Source organism: Enoplosus armatus, chromosome 6 (assembly GCF_043641665.1).
Source record: "Enoplosus armatus isolate fEnoArm2 chromosome 6, fEnoArm2.hap1, whole genome shotgun sequence".
NCBI lineage: Eukaryota > Metazoa > Chordata > Actinopteri > Centrarchiformes > Enoplosidae > Enoplosus > Enoplosus armatus.
The window spans coordinates 5,067,155-5,093,230 of NC_092185.1; the positions used below are offsets into that span (position 1 = coordinate 5,067,155).

A 26,076-nucleotide genomic window follows, 5' to 3' on the forward strand; every position below is an offset into this window, starting at 1 on the left:
ATCCTTGAAATTCAGACCAGTGGTGAGGGTTGTTAAATTACGTCTTGGGTTTTAAATCACAGGTTTTTTTTCTCTTTAGAAAATCAGATACTTAGCTCTGTGACTTTAATATAATGGTAATACATGCGAGGCAAAAAGTGGGACTAACATTAAACCATCAACAGGAGATGTTCTTAATGATTAAAATGTCTGCATTGACATTATTTTCATGAACACACAACAATAAACTAGTCCACACAAAAAAAACTGTCCATGAACCATCCACTCCTCTCCTGTTGCTGCAGTGACTGATTGAGAAAGCAGATGCTGTTTTTGTGCAACTCCCATTTCAGTCCAGTAGGTGTCACTGCCGACCTCCAACATATATAGCTGATCTACAACTAATATCTAATCGCCTCAGCTCTGACTCTCTGCCCAGTCTGAGGTGTTTTTCACATGTTTAAAAACACTTGTCTTACTGAGTAAAAAACAAAAAGAGGACTTGAGACTTAAGTCCATTCAGTCTTAACTTGAGCCTAACTATCACCAGTCTGGTACTGAAACTAATGTCATGAATGCAGGCGTTAAATAAACTCTTTATCTCCTGGACTTACTAATAGATGTAATTTTAATTTACTTACTTACTTTACTACTTTTGAAACCTCTAAATCACAGAGAAGCCTGTTTGTGCCCCAGTGACAAAGGTTTCCCATCTCAGTTTTTCTTTACTCTTTTCACCTGTAATGTGTTCAGTAAGAAATCTGTGACATAAAGAAAAGATAGTAACAGTTTGGAAAGCAGAAGAAAAGGAGCCAATAAAAGCTCACTTCCAGAGCTACACTGAGAGGAGGAGCAACACTGAAAGAGGAGAGCTGCAACGTCACATTTCCTCAAATGAAAGTGAAAGTTTGTCTGAGCGACAGCACAGCTGCAGTCGAGACAAGTCTGTCTGTATCTCTCAGAAACATTCAACTGAATCCATCAGGTTTCAACAAAACAGCAGAATCTCTGTCAAACACTGGTGAGTAAACTGCCCTACAAAGACTGAATGCACTAACTAAACATTTCGTCAAAGTTTTGTTAAATCCACAACAAAGAATGTAACTCCAGATAAAAGTAGTCCTGCTAAAAGCTAATTAGCTGAGCCTTGATTCCCTTTGGATCATCTAAACACAGTACAGTATCTGAGTTTATCTTCAAAATTGACATTTTATACCTTATGTAACTGTTACACACTTCTGCAGGCAGCCTTAAAACTTCAAAGCCTTTTTTCTCAACTTCACTGTTTCTGTAGTTGCTGTCTGCCCATATGTAACAGTACAGCTGATAATATTTAGTGCTCATTGGCTCACTTCATAACTACCCCAGTGTTCAGCTAAACTGAATGAAAACCAACCTGCAAGTAGCTGTGTTGGAAAATGATATATAAATGATGATTAAATATACATATATATGTATATATATATACACCACAGTAACTTCTGGAGTTTTTGTAAGAGAGTTTTACTTCTGCATCAAAAAAGACATGATGTAAAATAACCAGGATCTGTGATTTGCACACTAGCCAATTTGCCAGCCAAATCAGCGTCGGATTTACAAGGACGCCGTCTTAGTAAATCAGACGCTGAATATAACCACAGCACATATTTGCGTTGCGCCATTTCCTAATAAATTTGGACCTCAGTTGGGTCCAATATAACAACAGTCTCTTTATATTCCACTAATTACTTAATTAGATTTTTTCATCAAATAATTAAAAGATATATAATTACAGTTTTGTTTTTTCACACTTTTGTCCTCAGAGTGTAAACATGTCTGCTGCCAGCTGTCTGCTGACTGAAGATCAGTTTCTGTGCTCCATCTGTCTGGATGTGTTCACTGATCCAGTTGCAATACCATGCGGACACAACTTCTGTAAAACCTGCATCACTGAACACTGGAATATTGATGTCCAGTGTCAGTGTCCCAACTGTAAAAAGGTTTTCAACTCAAGACCTGAGCTGCAGGTCAATACTTTCATCTCGGAGATGGCTGCTCAGTTCAGACAGTCAGCTCAACAGAAAGCCAGCAGCAGCAGCTCAGAGCAACAAGTGTCCAAACCAGGAGAAGTTCCCTGTGACGTCTGCACTGGAACCAAACTGAAGGCCCTGAAGTCCTGCCTGGTGTGTCTGGCCTCCTACTGTGAGACTCACCTGGAGCCTCATCTGACAATGTCAGGCCTGAAAAGACATCAGCTGATCGACCCTGTGGAGAACCTGGAAGGAAGGATCTGTAAGAAGCACGATAAACTGCTGGAGCTGTTCTGTAAGACCGACCAGATGTGTGTCTGCATGTTCTGCACCATTTCAGACCACAAGACACATGATGTTGTTCCTCTGAAAGAAGAACATGAAGGAATGAAGGCCGAGCTGGAGAAGACAGAGGTTGAAATTCAGCAGATGATCCAGAAGAGACGACTGAAGATTCAGGAGATCAAATGCTCAGTGGAGCTCAGTAAGAAAGGTGCAGACAAAGAGATAGCTGATGGTGTTCAGGTCTTCACCGCTCTGAAGGAGTCTGTTGAGAGAGGCCAGGTGAAGCTCATCAACACAATCAAAGAGAAGCAGAGAAAGACGGAGAAACAGGCTAAAGGCTTCATCAAAGAATTAGAACACGAAATCTCTAAGCTTAAGAAGAGAAGCACTGAGGTGGAGCAGCTCTCACAGTCTGAAGACCACCTCCACCTCCTCCAAAGCTTTCCGTCCCTGAACGCTGCTCCACCCATCAAGGACTGGACAGAAGTCAGCGTCCATCCACCTTCATATGAGGGGACTGTGGTGAGAGCTGTGGCTCAGCTGAAGAAGACGTTCAGTAAACAGATAAAGAAGCTGTTTGTGGTCGAGTTGAAGAGGGTCCAGCAGTATGCAGTGGATGTGACACTTGACCCTGATACAGCACATCCTGAACTCATCCTGTCTGATGATGGAAAACAAGTTAAACATGGTGATGTAAAGAAGAATCTCCCAGACAGTCCAGAGAGATTTGATTATTGTGTTAATGTCTTAGCAAAGCAGAGTTTCTCTTCAGGAAGACTTTATTACGAGGTTCAAGTTAAAGGGAAGACAAATTGGACTTTAGGAGTGGTCAGAGAGTCGATCAACAGGAAGGGACAAATCACACTGACTCCTCAGAATGGTTACTGGACGATATGTTTGATGAATGACAATGAGTACTACGCTTTTGCTGACACTGCAGTCCGTCTCTCTCTGAAGTCGAAGCCTGAGAAGGTCGGGGTGTTTGTGGGTCATGAGGAGGGTCTGGTCTCCTTTTATGACGTTGATGCTGCAGCTCTTATCTACTCCTTTACTGGCTGCTGCTTCACTGAGAAACTCTACCCACTCTTCAGTCCCAGTCTTAACAATGATGGCAAAAACTCTGCCCCTCTGATCATCTCTACTGTCCCCAGACTGAGCTGAACAACAAATATGTAAAGAATGTACTTAGTTTAAGGCTGCAACTAACAATAATTTTTTTATTGATCGATTATTTTTATATTGATCGATTATTTTCTGATTAGTCGATTAATCGCATCACAAAAGTTAAGTTTTATGCAGTGCAGTTCTAATTAGGAAAGGTGCTGTTTATTTTCTTCCAATAATTACTGTAAATAGTGTTGAGTAAGATTTAACGTTCATGGTGGTAAATTAACTTTTTAAAACGCATCGTTCCAGCCCTAATTTAGTTATTCCGTGTGTACTTTGTTTTCTTCAGATTCTGATTAATGTGTTGTTTTCCTTTTTAATATGCTGCTTTGATGTAACTCAAAACACAGTTAGAATTTCTGTATTACATGCAGTTTTTGCTCTCTTGAATTTGTTTAGATTTTTTTTCTTAAGATTTATTGAGTTCCCTCTCATGTCTTCTCACCTCTTACTGTCTACTATTGAATAAAAATTCCAAAAATACTTTTTAAGAAAGTCCCTCTGTTAGAGTAATCCCACCATCACTATCCCACCTGATACGTATTGGATTATTGGAATTCTTCTGTTTCTAGATACTTGCAAGCTCCCCCGGCTGTTGTCTGAAGTAGACAAAACCGCTTGTACTCAGTAGATGACAGCAACCACCCTCCAATTTGACTGAAAACTTGTGGAAGACAAAACTATTAAGTAGGTGCAAAAAAAACAACAAAACAAACAGGGGGTGATCAATCAACATGTCAGAATCTATTAAACCAAAGAACGACAGCGTTGTGATCAATATAGCACAAAGAAGAAAAATTGTCCGTCTAGTGATATTAAATAAAATACCTTTTCCACTGTGTGATTACCCCATTAATAACCCATTAACCAACAAACAAAAATATTGAAAGTTTTTTTATAACAATATAAATTGTTACTAATATCAATAAAAATTTACCAATGAATGCCATAATAACATTTTGAATTTGAGGGTTAAAAATCGTTGTTACATTGCAGCGGACAGATTCTTGAAACTCAGACCAGTGGTGAGGGTTGTTAAATTACCTCACAGGTTTTAAATCACAGGGTTTTTTTCTCTTTAGAAAATCAGATACTTAGCTCTGTGACTTTAATATAATGGAAATACATGTGAGGCACAAACTGGGACTAACATTAAACCATCAACAGGAGATGTTCTTAATGATTAAAATGTCTGCATTGACATTATTTTCATGAACACACAACAATAAACTAGTCCACACAAAAAAAACTGTCCATGAACCATCCACTCCTCTCCTGTTGCTGCAGTGACTGATTGAGAAAGCAGATGCTGTTTTTGTGCAACTCCCATTTCAGTCCAGGAGGTGTCACTGCCGACCTTCAACACATATAGCTGATCTACAACTAATATCTAATCGCCTCAGCTCTGACTCTCTGCCCAGTCTGAGGTGTTTTTCACATGTTTTAAAACATTTGTCTTACTGAGTAAAAACCAAAAAGAGGACTTGAGACTTAAGTCCATTCAGTCTTAACTTGAGCCTAACTATCACCAGTCTGGTACTGAAACTAATGTCATGAATGCAGGCGTTAAATAAACTCTTTATCTCCTAGACTTACGAATAGATGTAATTTTAATTTACTTACTTACTTTACTACTTTTGAAACCTGTAAGTCACAGAGAAGCCTGTCTGTGGCCCAGTGACAAAGGTTTCCCATCTCAGTTTTTCTTTACTCTTTTCACCTGTAATGTGTTCAGTAAGAAATCTGTGACATAAAGAAAAGATAGTAACAGTTTGGAAAGCAGAAGAAAAGGAGCCAATAAAAGCTCACTTCCAGAGCTACACTGAGAGGAGGAGCAACACTGAAAGAGGAGAGCTGCAACGTCACATTTCCTCAAATGAAAGTGAAAGTTTGTCTGAGCGACAGCAGAGCTGCAGTCGAGACAAGTCTGTCTATATCTCTCAGAAACATTCAACTGAATCCATCAGGTTTCAACAAAACAGCAGAATCTCTGTCAAACACTGGTGAGTAAACTGCCCTACAAAGACTGAATGCATTAACTAAACATTTCGTCAAAGTTTTGTTAAATCCACAACAAAGAATGTAACTCCAGATAAAAGTAGTCCTGCTAAAAGCTAATTAGCTGAGCCTTGATTCCCTTTGGATCATCTAAACACAGTACAGTATCTGAGTTTATCTTCAAAATTGACATTTTATACCTTATGTAACTGTTACACACTTCTGCAGGCAGCCTTAAAACTTCAAAGCCTTTTTTCTCAACTTCACTGTTTCTGTAGTTGCTGTCTGCCCATATGTAACAGTACAGCTGATAATATTTAGTGCTCATTGGCTCACTTCATAACTACCCCAGTGTTCAGCTAAACTGAATGAAAACCAACCTGCAAGTAGCTGTGTTGGAAAATGATATATAAATGATGATTAAATATACATATATATGTATATATATATACACCACAGTAACTTCTGGAGTTTTTGTAAGAGAGTTTTACTTCTGCATCAAAAAAGACATGACGTAAAATAACCAGGATCTGTGATTTGCACACTAGCCAATTTACCAGCCAAATCAGCGTCGGATTTACTAGGACGTTGTCTTAGTAAATCAGACGCTGAATATAACCACAGCACATATTTGCCTTGCGCCATTTCTTAATAAATTTGGACCTCAGTTGGGTCCAATATAACAACAGTCTCCTTATATTCCACTAATTACTTAAGTAGATTTTTTTTAATCAAATAATTAAAAGATATATAATTACTGTTTTGTTTTTCACACTTTTGTCCTCAGAGTGTAAACATGTCTGCTGCCAGCTGCCTGCTGACTGAAGATCAGTTTCTGTGCTCCATCTGTCTGGATGTGTTCACTGATCCAGTCAGCACACCATGTGGACACAACTTCTGTAAAACCTGCATCACTGAACACTGGAATATTGATGTCAAGTGTCAGTGTCCCTACTGTAAAAAGGTTTTCAACTCAAGACCTGAGCTGCAGGTCAATACTTTCATCTCTGAGATGGCTGCTCAGTTCAGACAGGCAGCTCAACAGAAAGCCAGCAGCAGCAGCTCAGAGCAACAAGTGTCCAAACCAGGAGAAGTTCCCTGTGACGTCTGCACTGGAACCAAACTGAAGGCCCTGAAGTCCTGCCTGGTGTGTCTGGCCTCCTACTGTGAGACTCACCTGGAGCCTCATCTGACAATGTCAGGCCTGAAAAGACATCAGCTGATCGACCCTGTGGAGAACCTGGAAGGAAGGATGTGTACGAAGCACGATAAAATGCTGGAGCTGTTCTGTAAGACCGACCAGATGTATGTCTGCATGCTCTGCCCTGTTTTAGACCACAAGACACATGATGTTGTTCCTCTGAAAGAAGAATATGAAGGAAAGAAGGCCGAGCTGGAGAAGACAGAGGCTGAAATTCAGCAGATGATGCAGAAGAGACGACTGAAGATTCAGGAGATCAAAAGCTCAGTGGAGCTCAGTAAGGAAGGTGCAGACAAAGAGATAGCAGATGGTGTTCAGGTCTTCACCGCTCTGAAGGAGTCTGTTGAGAGAAGCCAGGTCGAACTCATCGACAGGATCAAAGAGAAGCAGAGAAAGACAGAGAAACAGGCTGAAGGCTTCATCAAAGAGCTGGAACAGGAAATCTCTGAGCTGAAGAAGAGAAGCACTGAGGTGGAGCAGCTCTCACAGTCTGAAGACCAGCTCCATTTCCTGCAAAGCTTCCTGTCCCTGAATGTTGATACACCCATCAAGGACTTGACAGATGTCAGTGTCCGTCCACCTTTATATGAGGGGACTGTGAGGAGAGCTGTGGTTCAGCTGGAGGAGACGCTCAGCAAACAGATGAAGAAGCTGTTTGAGGTCGAGCTGAAGAGGGTCCAGCAGTATGAAGCGGATGTGACACTTGATCATGATACAGCACATCCTGAACTCATCCTGTCTGATGATGGAAAACAAGTTAAACATGGTGATGTAAAGAAGAATTTCCCAGACAATCCCGAGAGATTTGATACTTGTGTTAATGTCTTAGCAAAGCAGAGTTTCTCTTCAGGAAGATTTCACTTTGAGGTTCAGGTTAAAGAGAAGACTAAGTGGACTTTAGGAGTGGTCAGAGAGTCGATCAACAGGAAGGGACAAATCACACTGACTCCTCAGAATGGTCACTGGACGATATGTTTGAGGAATGACAATGAGTATAATGCTTGTACTTCCCCTGCAGTCCGTCTCTCTCTGAAGTCGCAGCCTGAGAAGGTCGGGGTGTTTGTGGATTATGAGGAGGGTCTGGTCTCCTTTTATGACGTTGATGCTGCAGCTCTTATCTACTCCTTTACTGGCTGCTGCTTCACTGAGAAACTCTACCCATACTTTGGTCCTTGTATTAAAGATGATGGTAAAAACTCTGCCCCTCTGATCATCTCTCCTGTCAATCACACTGAGTAGAACAACCATTTGATTTTCTACAGAAAGATTCACTAACATTTAATGTCATAAATTTATATTTGTTGGTGATGTACGATGTATACATCTTTTTTTTTTTCAGATTCTAATCAATGTGTTTCTTCCTGATTTTTCTATATCTTTTCCATAAATGTTTTTCACAATGCTACTCACTACCGGAACACACTCATTTTACTGCACTGAGTGATATCATATAATGTCGTCTACTTTATTCTAATAACTGCATACGTGTAGTCAAAACTGTTAAATCACCAAAACAATGTACTCAGACATAAAAGGTATTTGTACACTTGTTAAATGTACGGGTGCCAAAAAACCTTTTATTTTCTTAAATATATGTAGTGCTGCATACTGGCACAAATTACTGAGTCATTCACTTTTCTCTCCTTTTCTTTTTAAATAAACAATAGCAAAATAAAGTTCATACTGTGTCTGATTAAGTTATTTTATTTTGATAAAGCTGGTGTTTCGAATGACCGCCAAATCATGTGATTAAAAACACCATCAGCTGTTCTCAGACTGACTTGAGCTGACGAGCTCCAACACCCCATCACATCTGAGATAGTTGGTGGTGTTAGATAATGTAGTGTCATTTAAGCTTTGAGTTGTGTTTGAGCAGCTGATATGAACACTGAACCAGTGCTACTAGTTTAAAGAGAATAAAGATCAAAGACTGAGCTCAACTGTAGACTGAAGGTGGGATTGTTGTGGGGTCTGTAAAAGGAGTGTTATAACTTACTGACCCAATATACAGTATGTTTTCACATACATTTCACTGTTTTGCTGTCATTTTGTAGGAGGTTGAGGGATTTCCAGTGATTTTCAAATGATTACTTTCTGGGAATATATCACTTTTCCTGGGACTCCTGGGATTTCTCCCATTGATCATCTGATTTTCTGCTGAAAATAAAAACTTCCCTGCAGCTCTGATGGAGCTCAGGACTCATCCTGCGGACGGCCGCTATGTTACAAATTATTTCACTGTTAAACTTCATCTGTGTGTAGCGGCGTGCGGTCTGCTGTTTAGAAAAACACAGAACATTAATTACTGTTAATTCCTGACTGATCCTGTCACTATATCAGGAGATTTATTTTCAGATACATGAACGACATTAGTGGTAAGACATTGATCCAACCTGTTACAGACTCAGCCTTAATTACAGTAAAAGTTGACTTTTAATGGATATTTCAATGTTCATGTAGTGAAACCAAAAAATGAAAGAACTATGGACGTCATACATAAATTAAATTGTCACTCAGTGTTACTGATAATACTTTCTTTGTAAAATTACAAGTTATCTAGTTATTACAAGTACTGTTTTATGAACCCATTATTGACCAATTAAAGCAAAGCAAAAATATTTACATGTTATTTTGTGTAAAAATATGAAATATTACCATTACCAATCATTATATATGAATATAACTGATAAAAATGTTCAATTTCGGGCTTAAAAATCGTTGTTACAGTGCAGCAGACAGAATATATTTTTCCTCCAGATGGTAAGACAGTGATAAGTGTTGTTAAATGATCTTTTGGGTTTGGGTATTTGTTTTTTGGAAAATCAGATACTGTAGCTGTATGACATGAATGTAATGGTAAAACACGAGAGGCACAAATTGGGGCTAACATTAAACCATCAACTAAACACAGCAATAAACATACAGTATAATGTTGACTGATGACCACATCAAGTTAAATTTCAGCATTTACATTATTTTCCTGAACACACAACAATAAACTAGTCCACACAAAAAACTGTCCATGAACCATCCACTCTCCTGTTGCTGCAGTGACTTACTGAGAAAGCGGACAGTGTTTTTGTGCAACTCCCATTTCAGTCCACTAGTTGTCACTGCCAACCTTCAACACATATAGCTGATCCACAACTAATATTGAACCAACTCAGCTCTGACTCTCTGCCCAGTTTGAGATGTTTTAATACAGATGTCTTAGTTAAGTGCTACAATATGCACAGCAAACAAAAAACACCAATACAGATTTACCATTAACACACTTCATATAATTCCTAATAAAAAAAAACTTTTTGAACTCATGTTCAAGTCACCACCTATACACTTCTGCTGTCATATGTATTATTTAGCTGATTGATGTCCAAACACAAAATGTTTTAATGAAAAAGCAGTATTAATTAGATTTTCTCAAGAATTTAGACTAAATTAATTAATTGTCATTTTCCTTTTTCAAGGGTGGTGCCCTGAGATGAATTTAATGCAAGTTAAATTCTGTATTTAGTATAAATATTGAACGTTTTTGATAGTTTAGTGCAATCACTGCACTTCATCTTTTGTACCAATTAATGTGTTAATGCTACATAATTTTGGTGCCCCTTTGAGGTTATTAATTATTGTTACATATTTTTGGTGATGCCTTTATTAAGTGGTATTAATGCTACAGTACTTTGCGCCAGCTGAAATTCACCTTGTGCCAATAGTACATCATGAATCAGGTCAAACCTGAGAGGCAACAAAACCTCAGCTGCATAGCAGAAAGAGGTGGAGCAACACTGGAAAAGCACAACAGCTTCAATGTCACATTTGTGAAATGAAACTAAGCATTCCTCTGAGTGACAGTAAACCTGCAGTCAAGACAAGTCTCTCTGTTTCTCTCGAAAAGAAAACTTAAGCTGACTCAACAACATTAACACAAAACTTCAAAACTATTGTTTTTATTATATGCTTTCAAATGAAAGCAAGAAAAATCCTGCATTGAAAATGTTGTTAATATTATGGAAGTATAATCAGGAAAATGTTCTTAAGTATTAAAAGTAAAAGTAATCACTGTACAGAAATGTCCCCTGTGTGTTATACTATTGTATATCATATGATACTGTAAAAGCAGGATTTTACTGTTGTACTTGGTTGCATTCTTTTCATCATGGAATAATCGGCAGATTGAGAATTTTGTCAATTCATGAATTGATTGTTTGGTTTGTAAATATTCTGAAAATAGTGACAAATGCCCTCATATTTACCCAGAGCCCAAATTGACACCTGTTGTCTGTTGTCACCATGTTGTCTTTATGTAATTGTTTGTTTTGTCTGCTGTAAACTTCCATTGCATTATTCAAAGCTATGTCAGGGTGTATCCCAAGGAGGCAATAAAAGCACGAACCAGGTCAAACCTGAACTACACTGAGAGGAGGAGCAACACTGAAAGAGGAGAGCTGCAACGTCACATTTCCTGAAATGAAAGTTAAAGTTTGTCTGAGCGACAGCAGAGCTGCAGTCGAGACGAGTCTGTCTGTTTCTCTCTGAAGAAACATTCAACTGAATCCATCAGGTTTTTCTCAACAAAACAGCAGAATCTCTGCCAAACACGAGTGAGTACACTGCTATTATACCATAGAAATGGGTTATTTACGAGAAAAACCTACATGTAAATTTAGCTAAATTAAGTTGCAGTCACAACTACCATTAGCTTAAGCTGATTTCCACACTTTTTCCAAGCTGTTGTCTGTAATTGAAAAAACAATTTTGTGGCTCCAACATCTTAATAATTGAGTGTTATACCGCATACTGTATATATAGAAGGCAGTAGCTAAATCCAACCATAATGTTGAAAAAAGTAACAGATAAACTGCTAAAAGCTCACTATCCTAGCTTGGATGACCTTTGGATTGTCCAAACACAGAGTACAGTATTGTTTAACAATATCTTTTATTGCCTATAAAGGCATAAAATTGATGTTACAACTTACAGTTGGCTGGCTCAAAGGAAGGACAAACTGTGGAGACCACACAATACTCTTTAAAGTAAAATAGATTTATTTAAGAAAACTAACTTAAGTCTGCAGTCAGTCCATCACTAATGGGTGCAGTGTGTGTGCAGTGTGTATGTACAGGTGTAAGAAAACAAAACTAAACCATTCAAAGTCCAGATAAATCCAGGGAGGAGAGACAGACTGGCTGCTCAGGCACCTATATAAATAGGTGAGGCGTCACACCAACCCAGGTGACAGACCCCCCATCTTAACGACCCAGCAGGATAGCAAGAAAACAAAAAAAGGAATGATAGGCTACTAAAGGACATCTTATGACCAAGGCACACGTGACAATGAATCTGCAACTACATTGTCTTTGCCCTTAATATGACGTATGTCCAAATAGTAAGGTTGCAAGAACAACGCCCACCGCATCAATCTTTGATTGAGAGGCAACAAAACCTCACCAACAGATCAGAAAAAAGTGGAGCAACACTGGAAAAGCACAATAGTTTTAATGTCACAAATGAAACTAAACATTCGTCCAACAACAATCCGGCAGTCAAGACAAATGTCTGTTTCTCTCGAAAATAGAGTTGACTTAATCAGGCCAAACACTGGTACAGCAGCTAATATTTACTGTGTTTCAGTAAAATAACATTAACAAAACTTCAGCTCTGCTCTGATAGGATGTTCTATTATTTTTATTTTATGATTACCGATGGAACTTTTGCTTAAAAGGTGCCATATGAGACAATATGCAACAGTACCAAAAGATCGGCACCTACAAAAACACAAAGCCCAACACAAAGTCCACTTAGCTTGCTTACTATCACGGACAAATTGCTAGCTAGCTAACGTAGCAAAATGTCAGCTAATTCATCCAGACTTCTAATCATTGCCGTTTGCAAATCACTTTGTCCATGACACGAATGCCAGATCCATGCAGCAGCTAAATTACAGCTAGTTGGCTAACATTAGCTGGCTCACAAACAATATGACTAGCAAAATACTACCTGGTGATAACTGATCCATGATGCTAACTAATGTATTATGGCAAACGGTGTTAATTTTAGCCAACAATAAATGACGTAATGGAATAAAGCAAAGGTGTATTTATGTTATAGGGTTGTTTATTTGGGGGCAGTTTTTGTCATTTTGTTTGGCTGAGAGCTGCTGCTCAGCAACAGGCTCTCTATCGGCGAGTTAACCCAGAGAGGCCAGCGGTGACAGAGAGAGGCAGCAGGGGAACAGAGTTGGTGATTGTTGTAACAGTGGAAAGACTTACCAATACGGAGTTTTAGTTTGTTTTTGTCGCGTTTGATTGAAGTGTGCTTTATGATGAGTGCACAAGGCAATAAACTAGTCTAGTCTGGTGGAAGAGAGAAACTTGAATTCAGAAGGTATGTGGTTGTACTTTCTGTTTAATAAGGTAGCCAACTCGCCACTCGCACACATCTACGGAGGTTGCACAAACACACCTGCGTGAATATCGGCAATCGCCGGCTGTTGGGCTGTGGCCGGCTAGAAAAACTAAACATATCGCCCAACCCTATTGTATAACGAACGATTGCTTTCTACTAGCCAAGAGCAATGCAAAGCAGGAGTGGACAACTCTAACTGTAACCTGTAACTGTAAGTTAGCTATACAGCATGGATCTGGCATTGGTTGCTTCGTAACGTTAGCTGATGAAGTAACTTGCAAACGGCAAGCCAGTTCATATCACGGAGCCAATGGTTCAAATAAAATATAGGAACATTACAGATCGTAACGTTATACTAAATATGATTGTAAATCAGTCTGGTGTATGTCACGTCACTGTTTTGCTGACTGCTGTTCACTTCACGGCCACCGGTGTCATTAAAAACAGCAACTTTCTGAAAACTCCATACAGGACCTTTAAGCGCAAAATAACAAAATAATTCGAAATGACTTCCTGGTATTCCAGTTAACCTAGCTTGATATTTTTATGACGAATCAAGAATTTTGTATTTACTTGTCATAGTTTGCTTCTGCTTGCTGCTGTGTGTTAAGTTCAGTCATTTATGTTTCATGTTTGCTGCATTCATTTATTTTGTTGCTTTCCTCTCCTCTTGTTTTTTGACAACTTCACTTCCTGCCTTTGTGTGTTTCCCACCTGTGTGATTGTCTGCACTTGCCCGGATTGGTTTCACCTGCCCCTCGTTATCCCCCCCATTTGTCTCTATGTAGTCTGTGTTTCCCTCTGTCTAGTGCGAGTTCGTTGTATGTTACTGCTGTATGTTCCGAGTGTTCCTAGTGTTTCCTGGGAAAACTGTGTTTCTGCATTTGGGTCCTATTCCCCGTCTTCCTTGCTGCCCTGCCCCACCAGCCGTGACACTTACTATTTAGCTTTATCATATTATCACCTTTGTCCTCAGAGTGTAGACATGTCTGCTGCCAGCTGTCTGCTGACTGAAGATCAGTTTCTGTGCTCCATCTGTCTGGATGTGTTCACTGATCCAGTCACCACACCATGTGGACACAACTTCTGTAAAACCTGCATCACTGAACACTGGGATATTAATGTTCAGTGTCCCAACTGTAAAGAGGTTTTCAACACAAGACCTGAACTGCGGGTCAATACTTTCATCTCGGAGATGGCTGCTCAGTTCAGACAGTCAGCTCAACAGAAAGCCAGCAGCAGCAGCTCAGAGCAACAAGTGTCCAAACCAGGAGAAGTTCCCTGTGACGTCTGCACTGGAACCAAACTGAAGGCCCTGAAGTCCTGCCTGGTGTGTCTGGCCTCCTACTGTGAGACTCACCTGGAGCCTCATCTGACAATGTCAGGCCTGAAAAGACATCAGCTGATCGACCCTGTGGAGAACCTGGAAGGAAGGATGTGTACGAAGCACGATAAAATGCTGGAGCTGTTCTGTAAGACCGACCAGATGTGTGTCTGCGTGTTCTGCACCATTTCAGACCATAAGACACATGATGTTGTTCCTCTGAAAGAAGAATATGAGGTAAAGAAGGCCAAGCTGGGGAAGACAGAGGCTGAAATTCAGCAGATGATCCAAAGGAGACAACTGAAAATTCAGGAGATCAAAAGCTCAGTGGAGCTCAGTAAGGAAGGTGCAGACAGAGAGATAGCAGATGGTGTTCAGGTCTTCACCGCTCTGAAGGAGTCTGTTGAGAGAAGCCAGGCTGAACTCATCGACACCATCAAAGAGAAGCAGAGAAAGACAGAGAAACAGGCTGAAGGCTTCATCAAAGAGCTGGAACAGGAAATCTCTGAGCTGAAGAAAAGAAGCACTGAGGTGGAGCAGCTCTCACGCTCTGAAGACCACCTCCACCTCCTCCAAAGCTTCCTGTCCCTGAACGCTGCTCCACCCACCAAGGACTGGACAGACTTCAGTGTCCATCCACCTTCATATGAGGGGACTGTGGTGAGAGCTGTGGCTCAGCTGGAGGAGACGTTCAATAAACAGATGAATAAGCTGCTCACTGAGGTCAAGCTGAAGAAGGTCCAGCAGTATGCAGTGGATGTGACACTTGATCCTGATACAGCACATCTTGATCTCACCTTGTCTGATGATGGAAAACAAGTTAAACATGGTGATGCAAGGAAGAATCTCCCAAAGAGTCCAAAGAGATTTTCTCATTTTCCTTGTGTCTTAGCAAAGCAGAGTTTCTCTTCAGGAAGATTTTACTACGAGGTTCAGGTTAAAGGGAAGACTGACTGGTATTTAGGAGTGGCCAGAGAGTCAATCAACAGGAAGGAAAAAATCATACTGACTCCTCAAAATGGCTGCTGGACGATATGTTTGAGGAATGAAAATGAGTATGAAGCTCGTGCTGGCCCTACTTTCCGTCTCTCTCTGAAGTCACAGCCTCAGAAGGTCGGGGTGTTTATGGATTATGAGGAGGGTCTGGTCTCCTTTTATGATCTTGATTCTGCAGCTCTTATTTACTCCTTTACTGGTTGCTCCTTCACTGAGAAACTCTACGCTTACTTCAGTCCTGGTCCTCATCATGATGGTAAAAACTCTGCCCCTCTGATCATCTCTCCTGTCAATCACACTGAGTAGAACAACTATTTGATTTTCTACAGAAAGATTCGCTATTATTTAATGTAATGAATGTATATTTATTGGTGATGTACGGAGTACACATTGTTTCTTCTGATTCTGATCTATGTGCTTTTTTTTCTTTTTTTTTCTTTGATATGTCACATTGCTACTTAACTACTCCAACACACCAATTTTACCACATTGATTAATATTACCCAATGTAGTCAATTGTATTCTAATAACTGTATGTCCTGCCTTCACAACTGTCAAATTATCAGAAAACAATTAACTCAGAAATAAGAACAATATGCACGTCCCTTAAATGTCTGAGTGCCAAATTCAGTGCTATTATCTGATCATTGTTGATATAAGAAGTGTTTCTGGCACAAATGATTGAAGAGCAATTTATAAAAGCAAATTATTTATTCATTTGCTTTTCACTCCTGTAACGTTAATAACTACTGTAAAATTGAATATTTACACTCGTATGACATCTGTTGGGGCATCACCCATGAAAAAGGGAAAAATGTAAGAAATCAGATGAATCTGTTTTATTACCTGTGTTGTGAACTCAATACATTGATCCTTAGTCTCTGCTTTGAAGAAATATTCAGAGACAAAAACTTGGTGATAAATGAAACTCAGATTGGAGTTTTGCCTACTTTCGCAGGTTGGTCTCAGACGAAGTCTCCCAGGAGGGACCCCAAACTACCGCTTCAGCTCAGGTGTTACTTCACGGCCTTCCAGCCAGGTGTTGCCCTCTAGAATGCAGTGATGGCAGAGCAAGTTGAGTCAGGCAGCTGTGTTTTCTCTGGTGGTCCTCGGTTGCCCACTATCATGGGGTGCAAAAGTCTTTGATACTGCTGTAAGAATGAATCTTGGCAGCCAGCAGGCAGGCACTGTACACGATGAGTCTTGATCCGTGGACTGGTAGCTGGAGTTGGATAGCGGCTCTGCTATTTAGAAGCACCCAACTTGCTGTGCACCTCTTAGTTAGCGTTCTTTTCTTTGAGAAGAAACATGATTTCCTCTGTTTTTATGAAACTATATCATTTGATATGTCACAAGCAGCCGTTACATACTTCCCATCACTATGGTCAAATTAATAATGATTACAACATCAAACTATACATAATAGGGTTCACGTCAAAACATCCAACAGACATATTGTTATGGCATTACTCATATTTCAAAACACTGTTAACCATAATCTTCCCCACTACTTAACTATCAGAAGCTTAAATTCAATACTGCTACTAGGTGAACAGAAGTTTAACATCACTTGATCACACGATATAATAAGATATAATTATATTCATCAGTGCATCCTCAGTGTTATAGAGCCCCATTGTTTATGGTCACTAGATGGCAGTATGGCCACATGGCCACAACAAGGTAATAAACCTATGAATTAATAATTAATTTGTCTTAGATTGTGCAGAGATGAACTATTCCTCAGGAAAAACAGATACTGAGTAATATTGGTTGGATTATGGACTGATTCGACAACTAATACTTTTTACTCCACTACATCTGTCTTTGCAGATTCACATTTTACATTCAACAGGAAATAAACTCCTATCACTGTTGTTGCATAATCTTGTAATTTGAAACAACAACTTTGTTTTAGGTAATTTTTTACATAATCTAAAATAAACTCTAAACCCGTAGAGGGACTTCATGTAATCCATCACCTCATCTGATGACATGAAGATACAAACTTTCCAATCAACAGTGACAATATGATGCATTCAACTTTCTCAGTGGTATAAAAACTACTCAGATCTAAGGCCACCTGAAACAGCTACAACATTAGCCCTGTGAAAGGGACATTTCACAATAAGTACTCTTACTTTGAACCAGACTATTTGTTGGATTGATATTGACTCAAGGGAGTGAGAAAGAAATACTGGTACCTGATGTTTGAAAACATTTTGAAAAAATTACTCCAAGATAACTAGTCCTGCTAAAAGCTAACTAGCCTAGCTTAGATGCCATTTGGCTTGCCCAAAGTACAGTATCTGATTATATCTGACAATATCTTTTATTGCTTAAAAAGGCTCTGAAGAAACATTCAACTGAATCCATTAGGTTTTTCTCTACAAAACAGCAGAATAAGATTGTATAGAAGTCTATGAGAAAATGACCCTACTTCTCATTTGATTTATTACCTCAGTAAACATTTTCCTAATGAGTTTATGGTCTCAATTGCTATTTTCTTTGTCTTCTTTATAAATTATGGTCCTCTTTAGTGTAAAATAGAGGGTATGCTTTAGTCCACAAACCAGTGGATGAGGTCACGGTGGCTATGTCCACTTTTTTTTATACAGTCTATGGTAAAAACCAAACCATACTGACTGAACTCTGGCTAGTTAAGGTTAGACAGGATGCAGTCACAGCTAGCTTTAGCTTAAGCTTATTTACTTTCCCAATTGAAAAATCAATTTTGAGGCTCCAACATCTTAATAATTGAATTTGTTACATATATAAGGTAGTAGCTAAATCCAACAATAACACAGACAGAAATAACACCAGGAAAACTAGTTCTGCTAAAAGCTAACTACCCTTGCTCAGATACCGTTTGGATTGTCCAAAGTACAGTGTCTGATTATATCTTATCATCTCTTTTATTGCTTATAAAGGCATAAAATTGATGTTTTGCAACTTATATAGCTGTTATACACTTTGGTAAGTAGGTAAGTAGTAAGTGGTTTTTGTAGTTACTGCTGTCTGCCTTTACAGTACAGCTGATAATATGTACTGTGTTTCATCAACCGGTATTAACACAAAACCTGAACTCTACTATCTTGTCTTCTGCACATTATTTTTCTTTCGCTCTACTCCCTCAGATCCTTCAATAAAATAATAAACACAAATACTAGCTAAGTATAGCACAGTCAATTGTAATACATGTGTTAAGTTCCATATTAAATTGGAATTAAACATGTTTACCCTACTTTTATTTCTAAAAATGTGTTTTTATTTTTTCTCTAATAACCATATAAGCAGCAGGGCAGCAGTATCATTATGTTATTTAATGTGTACTGTGACATTAATTGTTTCTAATTATTTTTGCCGTTAGCTTAAGAGTCCGTCAGGACTGCTACAACAAGCTAGCTCTTGCGTTGGCTAATGCAAGTAGCTAGCTACTGCTTGATAAACAAAGGGAAACGTAAATCTGAAAAAAGGAAATTTGGACTCTGTTGAAAAGGCCTACATAAAATTTTTTTTTTTTTAGTGATGTGGTTCGCAAGTTATAATTTATTTTCTAATATGCTACTGCATGAAATAATGAATCTATCGCTTTACTGCCAGTTCGTAACTCTCACATACAATACAGTGGTAGAGAATTGAAGATGAAAGTTGGAGATGAAAGTTATCATTGGACCAACGCGATGTCAATATTGTATTCTGTCTATCATTGAATTGATAGAGGAGATACCATCCTCCTCTACCCCACCACCACTTCACACAGACGGCCCTGATATTATTTACTCTTTATCCTGCTGGATAGCTTGTGAACTTCTCCCCAGGGTCAACAAATACTTATCTTAGCCGATAATAATGAATCATAATTTATTTGTTGATTATATTTAGTATTATTAATGTGAATCTGCAAAGTAAGTAGTAACTAAGGTCTTAAGCTAATGTAGTGGAGTACAAAGTACAATATTGTCCTCTGAATTGCACTGGAGTAGAAGCATAACATAGCAGAAAATGGATATACTGAAGTAAAGTACATGTACTTTAGTAATAAAGAAATTTTTCCACAGGCAGCCAAACTAAATGTTCTGGAATGAGCATCACCATGTTATTATTTTCTGAACTTGGTGACCTTATAGAAATACCACTGCTGAGCTGCACATCTGAGCTCCACTGCACTCACAGCACAGTCCAGGACGTTACTGTGTAATGAGCTCTTAGTAAATCAGACGCTCAATACATGCAGATTGCAGCCGCAAATTCATTGACAACCACAGCTCATATTTGTGTTTTCTTTCTTTTACATTTGTCTCTCAGTTGGGTCAAATATAACCTGAACAGAATTCAGGATGATTCTCCTTATATTCCACTAATCATAGTTTGATGTTATTAAACAAATAATCAAAAGGTATGTCATAACACTTTGTTTTGTCACACTTTTGTCCTCAGAGTTTTACTTCTGCATTAAAAAAGACGTGACGTAAAATAACCATATAATCTGTGATTTGCAAACGGCAACCTAGCCAATTTGCCAGCTAAATCAGCGTCTGATTTACTAGGATGTTGTCATGGTGAATCAGATGCTGAATATAACCACAGCACATATTTGTGTTGCGTTCTTAATAAATTTGGACCTCAGTTGGGTTCGATATACCAACAGTATTTAGGATGACTCTCCTTATGTTCCACTAATTATTAAATTTGATTTTTAATCCAAAGATATATAATTATAATTTTGTTTTTTCACACTTTTGTCCTGTGTGTAGACATGTCTACTGCCAGCTGTCTGCTGACTGAAGATCAGTTTCTGTGCTCCATCTGTTTGGATGTGTTCACTGATCCAGTCACCACACCATGTGGACACAACTTCTGTAAAACCTGCATCACTGAACACTGGAATATTAATGTTCAGTGTCCCAACTGTAAAGAGGTTTTCAACACAAGACCTGAACTGCGGGTCAATACTTTCATCTCGGAGATGGCTGCTCAGTTCAGACAGTCAGCTCAACAGAAAGCCAACAGCAGCAGCTCAGAGCAACAAGTGTCCAAACCAGGAGAAGTTCCCTGCGACGTCTGCACTGGAACCAAACTGAAGGCCCTGAAGTCCTGCCTGGTGTGTCTGGCCTCCTACTGTGAGACTCACCTGGAGCCTCATCTGACAATGTCAGGCCTGAAAAAACATCAGCTGATCGACCCTGTGGAGAACCTGGAAGGAAGGATCTGTACAAAGCACGATAAAATGCTGGAGCTGTTCTGTAAGACCGACCAGATGTGTGTCTGCATGTTCTGCACCATTTCAGACCATAAGACACATGATGTTGTTCCTCTGAAAGAAGAATATGAAAAAAAGAAGGCCGAGCTGGAGAAGACAGAGGCTGAAATTCAGCAGATGATGCAGAAGAGAAGACAGAAGATTCAGGAGATCAAACGCTCAGTGGAGCTCAGTAAGGACGGTGCAGACAGAGAGATAGCAGATGGTATTCAGGTCTTCACCGCTCTGAAGGAGTCTATTGAGAGAAGCCAGGCTGAACTCATCGACACAATCAAAGAGAAGCAGAGAAAGACAGAGAAACAGGCTGAAGGCTTCATCAAAGAGCTGGAACAGGAAATCTCTGAGCTGAAGAAGAGAAGTGCTGAGGTGGAGCAGCTCTCACGCTCTGAAGACCACCTCCACCTCCTCCAAAGCTTTCCGTCCATGAATGTTGTTCCACCCACCAAGAACAGGACAGAAGTCAGTGTCCGTCCACCTTCATATGAGGGGTCTATGGTTAGAGCTGTGGCTCAGCTGGAGGAGACGTTCAGTGAAAAGATGAAGAAGCTTCTCGCTGAGGCCGAGCTGAAGAGGGTCCAGCAGTATGCAGTGGTTGTGACACTTGATCCTGATACAGGAAATCCCTGGCTCATCCTGTCTGATGATGGAAAACAAGTTAAACATGGTGATGTAAAGAAGAATCTCCCAGACAATCCAGACAGATTTGATACTTGTTCCTGTGTCTTAGGAAAGCAGAGCTTCTCTTCAGGAAGATTTTATTATGAGGTTCAGGTTAAAGGGAAGTCTAAGTGGGATGCAGGAGTGGCCAGAGAGTCGATCAAAAGAAAGGGAAAAATCATACTGAATCCTCAGAATGGTTACTGGGCGATATGGTTGAGGAATAAAAATGAGTACAAAGCTCTTGCTGACCCTCCAGTCTGTCTCTCTCTGAAATCACAGCCTGAGAAGCTCGGGGTGTTTGTGGATTATGAGGAGGGTCTGGTCTCCTTTTATAACGTTGATGCTGCAGCTCTTATCTACTCCTTTACTGGCTGCTGCTTCACTGAGAAACTCTACCCTTTCTTCAGCCCTGGTCTCAATCATGGTGGTAATAACTCCCCACTGATCATCTCTCATGTCAATCAGATTGAATAGAACAACCACTTGATTTTCTACAGAAAGGTTCACTATCATTTAATGTAACAAATGTATATTTACTGGTTAAAAAAATGAGACCCTTTCCGACTTTCTTGGTTGCCTGTAACAGCCTGTGTACTGATTTCTATGTAAAGGACTCGGGACGTTTTTTCCTGGAAAATCCAAAGGATGTGGTGTTATGTGTGCCCTGAGTGCCATAACCTCTCTTCAGCTCCATGTTCAGCTCCCCTCCAGTGCCAACAGTGTGCAACACTAGTTAACGTTAGCTTAAAATCGGACCTCACTAACATCAACAAGCGACTGACAACCACCAAAACACAAAAGTCCAAAACAAAGTCCACATAGCTTGCTTGCTAATGCGGATGAATTGCCAACTCACTAACATAGCAAAATATTGTCTTGAGTGGATGACGTCAGCTAATACATTCAGACTCCCAAGGCTGATCTGGCTGGTAAATTGGCTAGCTTGCTGTTTGCAAAAGCACTTTATCAGCTAACGACACAAAGCAACCAACGCCCCATCCATGCAGCGTAGCTAAGTTACAGCTAGCTGGCTAACCTTAGCTCACTAACGTTATCACTAACAAAATACTATCAGGTAACCCATGATACCAAGAGATGCATTATGACAAAACTTTGTTGATTTTCATAAGGTGTATAATACGGTTGTGCGAGGGCGAATATATCGTCGGTTGGTTTTTGGGGTCATTTTATTTGGCTCATTTAATGGTCTGAGTCGAAAAACGAGTGAGAGCTGCTGCTCAGTGACAGACTCGTTCAGCGAGCTAACCCAGTACCACAAAGAGGCCAGCAATGCCATAGAGAGGCAGCGGCAGAAAACAGCGCGTAACTTTCGCCACACACACACACACACACACACACACACACACACCTGTGCCAATAATTGCTAGTTGTTGGGCTGACTGTGACCAGTTGGACATTTTTAACATATCTCCCAACCCTAGTGTATAACTAACTTTTGCTTTCTACCAGCCAAGAGTGATGCTAGGCAGGGGTGGACAACTACCCAACTCCAGCTGGAATTCAATTTGTGCCGAAAGTACGTCACTGATTAGGTCAAACCTGAGAAGCAACAAAACCTCACTTGCAGAGCAGAAAGAGGTGGAGCAACACTGGAAAAGCACAAATGTCACAATCCTTAAATGAAATGAAACATTCATCCGAGTGGCATGTCTCTGTGTTTCTCTCAAAAAAAAAAAAGAATTAAGCTGATTTAATCAGGCCTTTCTCAACAACACAGCAGAGTCTCTGCCAATCACTAGTGAGTACAGCTGACAATATTTTCGATGTGTCAACAAACAACATTAAAACAAAACTTCAGCTCTACTCAGATGGGATGTTCCATTGTTTTTATTTTATGCTTTTAAATGAAACTTTTGCTTAAGTAACTTAAGAATTCAAAATGTAAATATGTATATATATCCCAGTTAACCAATGGTGAGGACTGTATTAAGATCCTTTACTTAAGTAAAAGTACTAATATCACACTGTAAAAGTTACATTATTGTTACAAGTAAAAGTTCTGTATTGAAAATGTTGGTAGGCAACTTGTGCAGCATAAAAACACCTAATAAAACATACAAAACATACAATGTGACATAGAAACGTAGAGCAGTTGGCATGAACTTAAACTATTAAAAGTAAAAGTACTCAATGGAGAAACATGGCCCCTGTTACTGTTATATCATTACGTATTACACCATTACATTATTATTACTCATGCATTAATGTAAAAGCATGATTCTGTTGTTGTGGTTGGTTGCAACTAATGATTATTTTCATTATGGATTAATCTGCTGATTATTATAAAAACTTTCACAGGAGTCACAATTACCCAAAGTACCAAGTACACAAGTACCCAGTACACAAGAGCCCAAAGTGACACCTTCTCAAAACTTGTTTTGTTCGTTCAATATATGTACTGTTATTTTCCACCAATGCAGACTAATCAAGAATTTTGTTTTTCTCGCTTTATCACACATTCACTTTTGTCCTCAGAGTGTAAACATGTCTGCTGCCAGCTGTCTGCTGACTGAAGATCAGTTTCTGTGCTCCATCTGTCTGGATGTGTTCACTGATCCAGTCACCACACCATGTGGACACAACTTCTGTAAAACCTGCATCACTGAACACTGGAATATTAATGTTCAGTGTCCCAACTGTAAAGAGGTTTTCAACACAAGACCTGAACTGCGGGTCAATACTTTCATCTCGGAGATGGCTGCTCAGTTCAGACAGTCAGCTCAACAGAAAGCCAACAGGAGCAGCTCAGAGCAACAAGTGTCCAAACCAGGAGAAGTTCCCTGTGAGGTCTGCACTGGAACCAAACTGAAGGCCCTGAAGTCCTGCCTGGTGTGTCTGGCCTCCTACTGTGAGACTCACCTGGAGCCTCATCTGACAATGTCAGGCCTGAAAAGACATCAGCTGATCGACCCTGTGGAGAACCTGGAAGGAAGGATGTGTACGAAGCACGATAAACTGCTGGAGCTGTTCTGTAAGACCGACCAGATGTGTGTCTGCATGTTCTGCACCATTTCAGACCATAAGACACATGATGTTGTTCCTCTGAAAGAAGAATATGAGGTAAAGAAGGCCGAGCTGGAGAAGACAGAGTCTGGAATTCAGCAGATGATGCAGAAGAGACGACTGAAGATTCAGGAGATCAAACGCTCAGTGGAGCTCAGTAAGGAAGGTGCAGACAGAGAGATAGCAGATGGTATTCAGGTCTTCACCGCTCTGAAGGAGTCTGTTGAGAGAAGCCAGGCCGAACTTATCGACACAATCAAAGAGAAGCAGAGAAAGACAGAGAAACAGGCTGAAGGCTTCATCAAAGAGCTGGAACAGGAAATCTCTGAGCTGAAGAAGAGAAGCACTGAGGTGGAGCAGCTCTCAGGCTCTGCAGATCAGCTCCACCTCCTCCAAAGCTTCCTGTCCCTGAATGCTGCTCCACCGACCAAGGACTGGACAGACGTCAGCGTCCGTCCACCTTCATATGAGGGGACAGTGGTGAGAGCTGTGGCTCAGCTGGAGGAAACGCTCAATGATGAGATAACAAACCTGTTTGAGGCCGAGCTGAAGAGGGTCCAGCAGTATGCAGTGGATGTGACACTTGATCCTGATACAGGACATCCTGCTCTCATCCTGTCTGATGATGGAAAACAAGTTAAACATGGTGATGTAAAGAAGAATCTCCCAGACAGTCCAGAGAGATTTGATCATTGTGTTAATGTCTTAGCAAAGCAGAGTTTCTCTTCAGGAAGATTTTATTATGAGGTTCAAGTTAAAGGGAAGACTGACTGGTATTTAGGAGTAGTCAGAGAGTCCATCAACAGGAAGGGAAAAATCACAGCGTGCCCTAAGAGGGGCTACTGGACGATATGTTTGAGGAATGAAAATGAGTACAAAGCTCTTGCCAGCTCTCCAGTCCATCTCTCTTTGAGTTTGCATTCTGAGAAGGTCGGGGTGTTTGTGGATTATGAGGAGGGTCTGGTCTCCTTTTATGATGTTGATGCTGCAGCTCTTATTTACTCCTTTACTGGCTGCTCCTTCACTGGGAAACTCTACCCTTACTTCAGTCCATTGTTTAATAATAATGGTAAAAACTCTGCCCCACTGATCATCTCTCATGTCACTAAACTGAGTAGAACTATTTGATTCTCTAAAGAACAATTCACTGTCAGTTAATGTAATGAACGTATATTTATTGGTGATGTACAGAGTATACATTGTTGTTTTTTCAGATTCTGATCAATGTGTTTTTTCCCATTTTGTTCTGTAAATTTCTTTCTTTGATGTGTCACATTGCTACTTGCTACTACAGCACACCAATTTTACTGCACTGATTGATATAATCTAATATAGTCTAATTAATTCTGTGCTCAGAAATATGAAGCATTTGCATATTCCTTAAAAGTATGGCTGCAAAATTCAAAATGTTTTATTGTCTGATCATTGTTTATGTAATAAGTGTTGCGTCCTGGCTCAAATTACTGAAGAGCAGTTTATGAATAAGACAGAATACTCTGGTTTTCTTTTCTGACCCTTTCTTTTTAAATAAACAAAAGCAAAACATTTTTTGTGTATGATTAAGTTATTTTGTTTTTGATTGATATCAAAGCTGAAAAAACCCCAGCTCAAAACCATCAGCCTTTCTCAGAACTTACTTGATGCTGATGAGCTCCAAAACCCCCTCACATCTGAGATAGTTGGTAGTGTGAGATAATGTAGTGTTATTTAAGCTTTGAGTTGTGTTTGAGCAGCTAATATGAACTCTAAATCAGTGCTACTAGTT

The 26,076-nt window shown here is 39.8% G+C and overlaps 5 protein-coding genes across 15 annotated transcripts; all 5 read left to right on the forward strand.

Annotated features, from left to right (window-relative positions):
- Positions 1 to 1,787: 1,787 nt before the first annotated feature.
- On the forward strand, positions 1,788 to 3,651 carry LOC139286003 (E3 ubiquitin-protein ligase TRIM39-like). 5 transcript variants are annotated; one of them, XM_070906643.1, is made up of 3 exons: positions 1,791 to 2,017; positions 2,054 to 2,348; positions 2,382 to 3,651. In XM_070906643.1, the coding sequence occupies exons 1-3, from the start codon at positions 1,791 to 1,793 to the stop codon at positions 3,432 to 3,434; spliced, it is 1,575 nt and encodes a 524-aa protein (XP_070762744.1). In that variant the 3' UTR covers positions 3,435 to 3,651. The 5 variants fall into 5 exon arrangements, with proteins under 5 accessions (XP_070762745.1, XP_070762744.1, XP_070762743.1 ...); XM_070906644.1 differs by having other exon boundaries at positions 1,788 to 2,472; positions 2,578 to 3,651; XM_070906642.1 differs by having other exon boundaries at positions 1,791 to 2,481; positions 2,548 to 3,651.
- Positions 3,652 to 6,231: 2,580 nt separating this feature from the next.
- LOC139286002 (E3 ubiquitin-protein ligase TRIM39-like) lies at positions 6,232 to 7,878 on the forward strand. 3 transcript variants are annotated; one of them, XM_070906638.1, is made up of 2 exons: positions 6,232 to 6,925; positions 7,040 to 7,878. In XM_070906638.1, the coding sequence occupies exons 1-2, from the start codon at positions 6,235 to 6,237 to the stop codon at positions 7,876 to 7,878; spliced, it is 1,530 nt and encodes a 509-aa protein (XP_070762739.1). In that variant the 5' UTR covers positions 6,232 to 6,234. The 3 variants fall into 3 exon arrangements, with proteins under 3 accessions (XP_070762739.1, XP_070762738.1, XP_070762737.1); XM_070906637.1 differs by having other exon boundaries at positions 6,235 to 6,461; positions 6,498 to 7,878; XM_070906636.1 differs by having other exon boundaries at positions 6,235 to 7,878.
- Positions 7,879 to 11,117: 3,239 nt separating this feature from the next.
- LOC139286877 (E3 ubiquitin-protein ligase TRIM21-like) lies at positions 11,118 to 21,761 on the forward strand. The gene is made up of 2 exons (XM_070907810.1): positions 11,118 to 11,240; positions 20,122 to 21,761. Exon 2 carries the CDS (start codon positions 20,124 to 20,126, stop codon positions 21,759 to 21,761), a length of 1,638 nt encoding a protein of 545 aa, XP_070763911.1. The 5' UTR covers positions 11,118 to 11,240; positions 20,122 to 20,123.
- LOC139286876 (E3 ubiquitin-protein ligase TRIM39-like) lies at positions 11,196 to 15,670 on the forward strand. Its single transcript, XM_070907808.1, has 2 exons — positions 11,196 to 11,240; positions 14,021 to 15,670. The coding sequence occupies exon 2, from the start codon at positions 14,030 to 14,032 to the stop codon at positions 15,668 to 15,670; it is 1,641 nt and encodes a 546-aa protein (XP_070763909.1). The 5' UTR covers positions 11,196 to 11,240; positions 14,021 to 14,029.
- Positions 21,762 to 23,789: 2,028 nt separating the features above from the next.
- On the forward strand, positions 23,790 to 25,856 carry LOC139287160 (E3 ubiquitin-protein ligase TRIM21-like). 5 transcript variants are annotated; one of them, XM_070908155.1, is made up of 3 exons: positions 23,793 to 24,013; positions 24,050 to 24,344; positions 24,378 to 25,856. In XM_070908155.1, the coding sequence occupies exons 1-3, from the start codon at positions 23,793 to 23,795 to the stop codon at positions 25,437 to 25,439; spliced, it is 1,578 nt and encodes a 525-aa protein (XP_070764256.1). In that variant the 3' UTR covers positions 25,440 to 25,856. The 5 variants fall into 5 exon arrangements, with proteins under 5 accessions (XP_070764258.1, XP_070764256.1, XP_070764257.1 ...); XM_070908157.1 differs by having other exon boundaries at positions 23,790 to 24,477; positions 24,592 to 25,856; XM_070908156.1 differs by having other exon boundaries at positions 23,793 to 24,458; positions 24,528 to 25,856.
- The last annotated feature ends 220 nt before the right edge of the window (positions 25,857 to 26,076 follow it).

Bases quoted from the DNA above. Each gene is read 5' to 3' on its own strand.
- LOC139286003 (XM_070906639.1), top strand. From the start codon at position 1,791: ATGTCTGCTGCCAGCTGTCTGCTGACTGAAGATCAGTTTCTGTGCTCC.
- LOC139286876 (XM_070907808.1), top strand. From the start codon at position 14,030: ATGTCTGCTGCCAGCTGTCTGCTGACTGAAGATCAGTTTCTGTGCTCC.
- LOC139287160 (XM_070908153.1), top strand. From the start codon at position 23,793: ATGTCTGCTGCCAGCTGTCTGCTGACTGAAGATCAGTTTCTGTGCTCC.
- LOC139286002 (XM_070906636.1), top strand. From the start codon at position 6,235: ATGTCTGCTGCCAGCTGCCTGCTGACTGAAGATCAGTTTCTGTGCTCC.
- LOC139286877 (XM_070907810.1), top strand. From the start codon at position 20,124: ATGTCTACTGCCAGCTGTCTGCTGACTGAAGATCAGTTTCTGTGCTCC.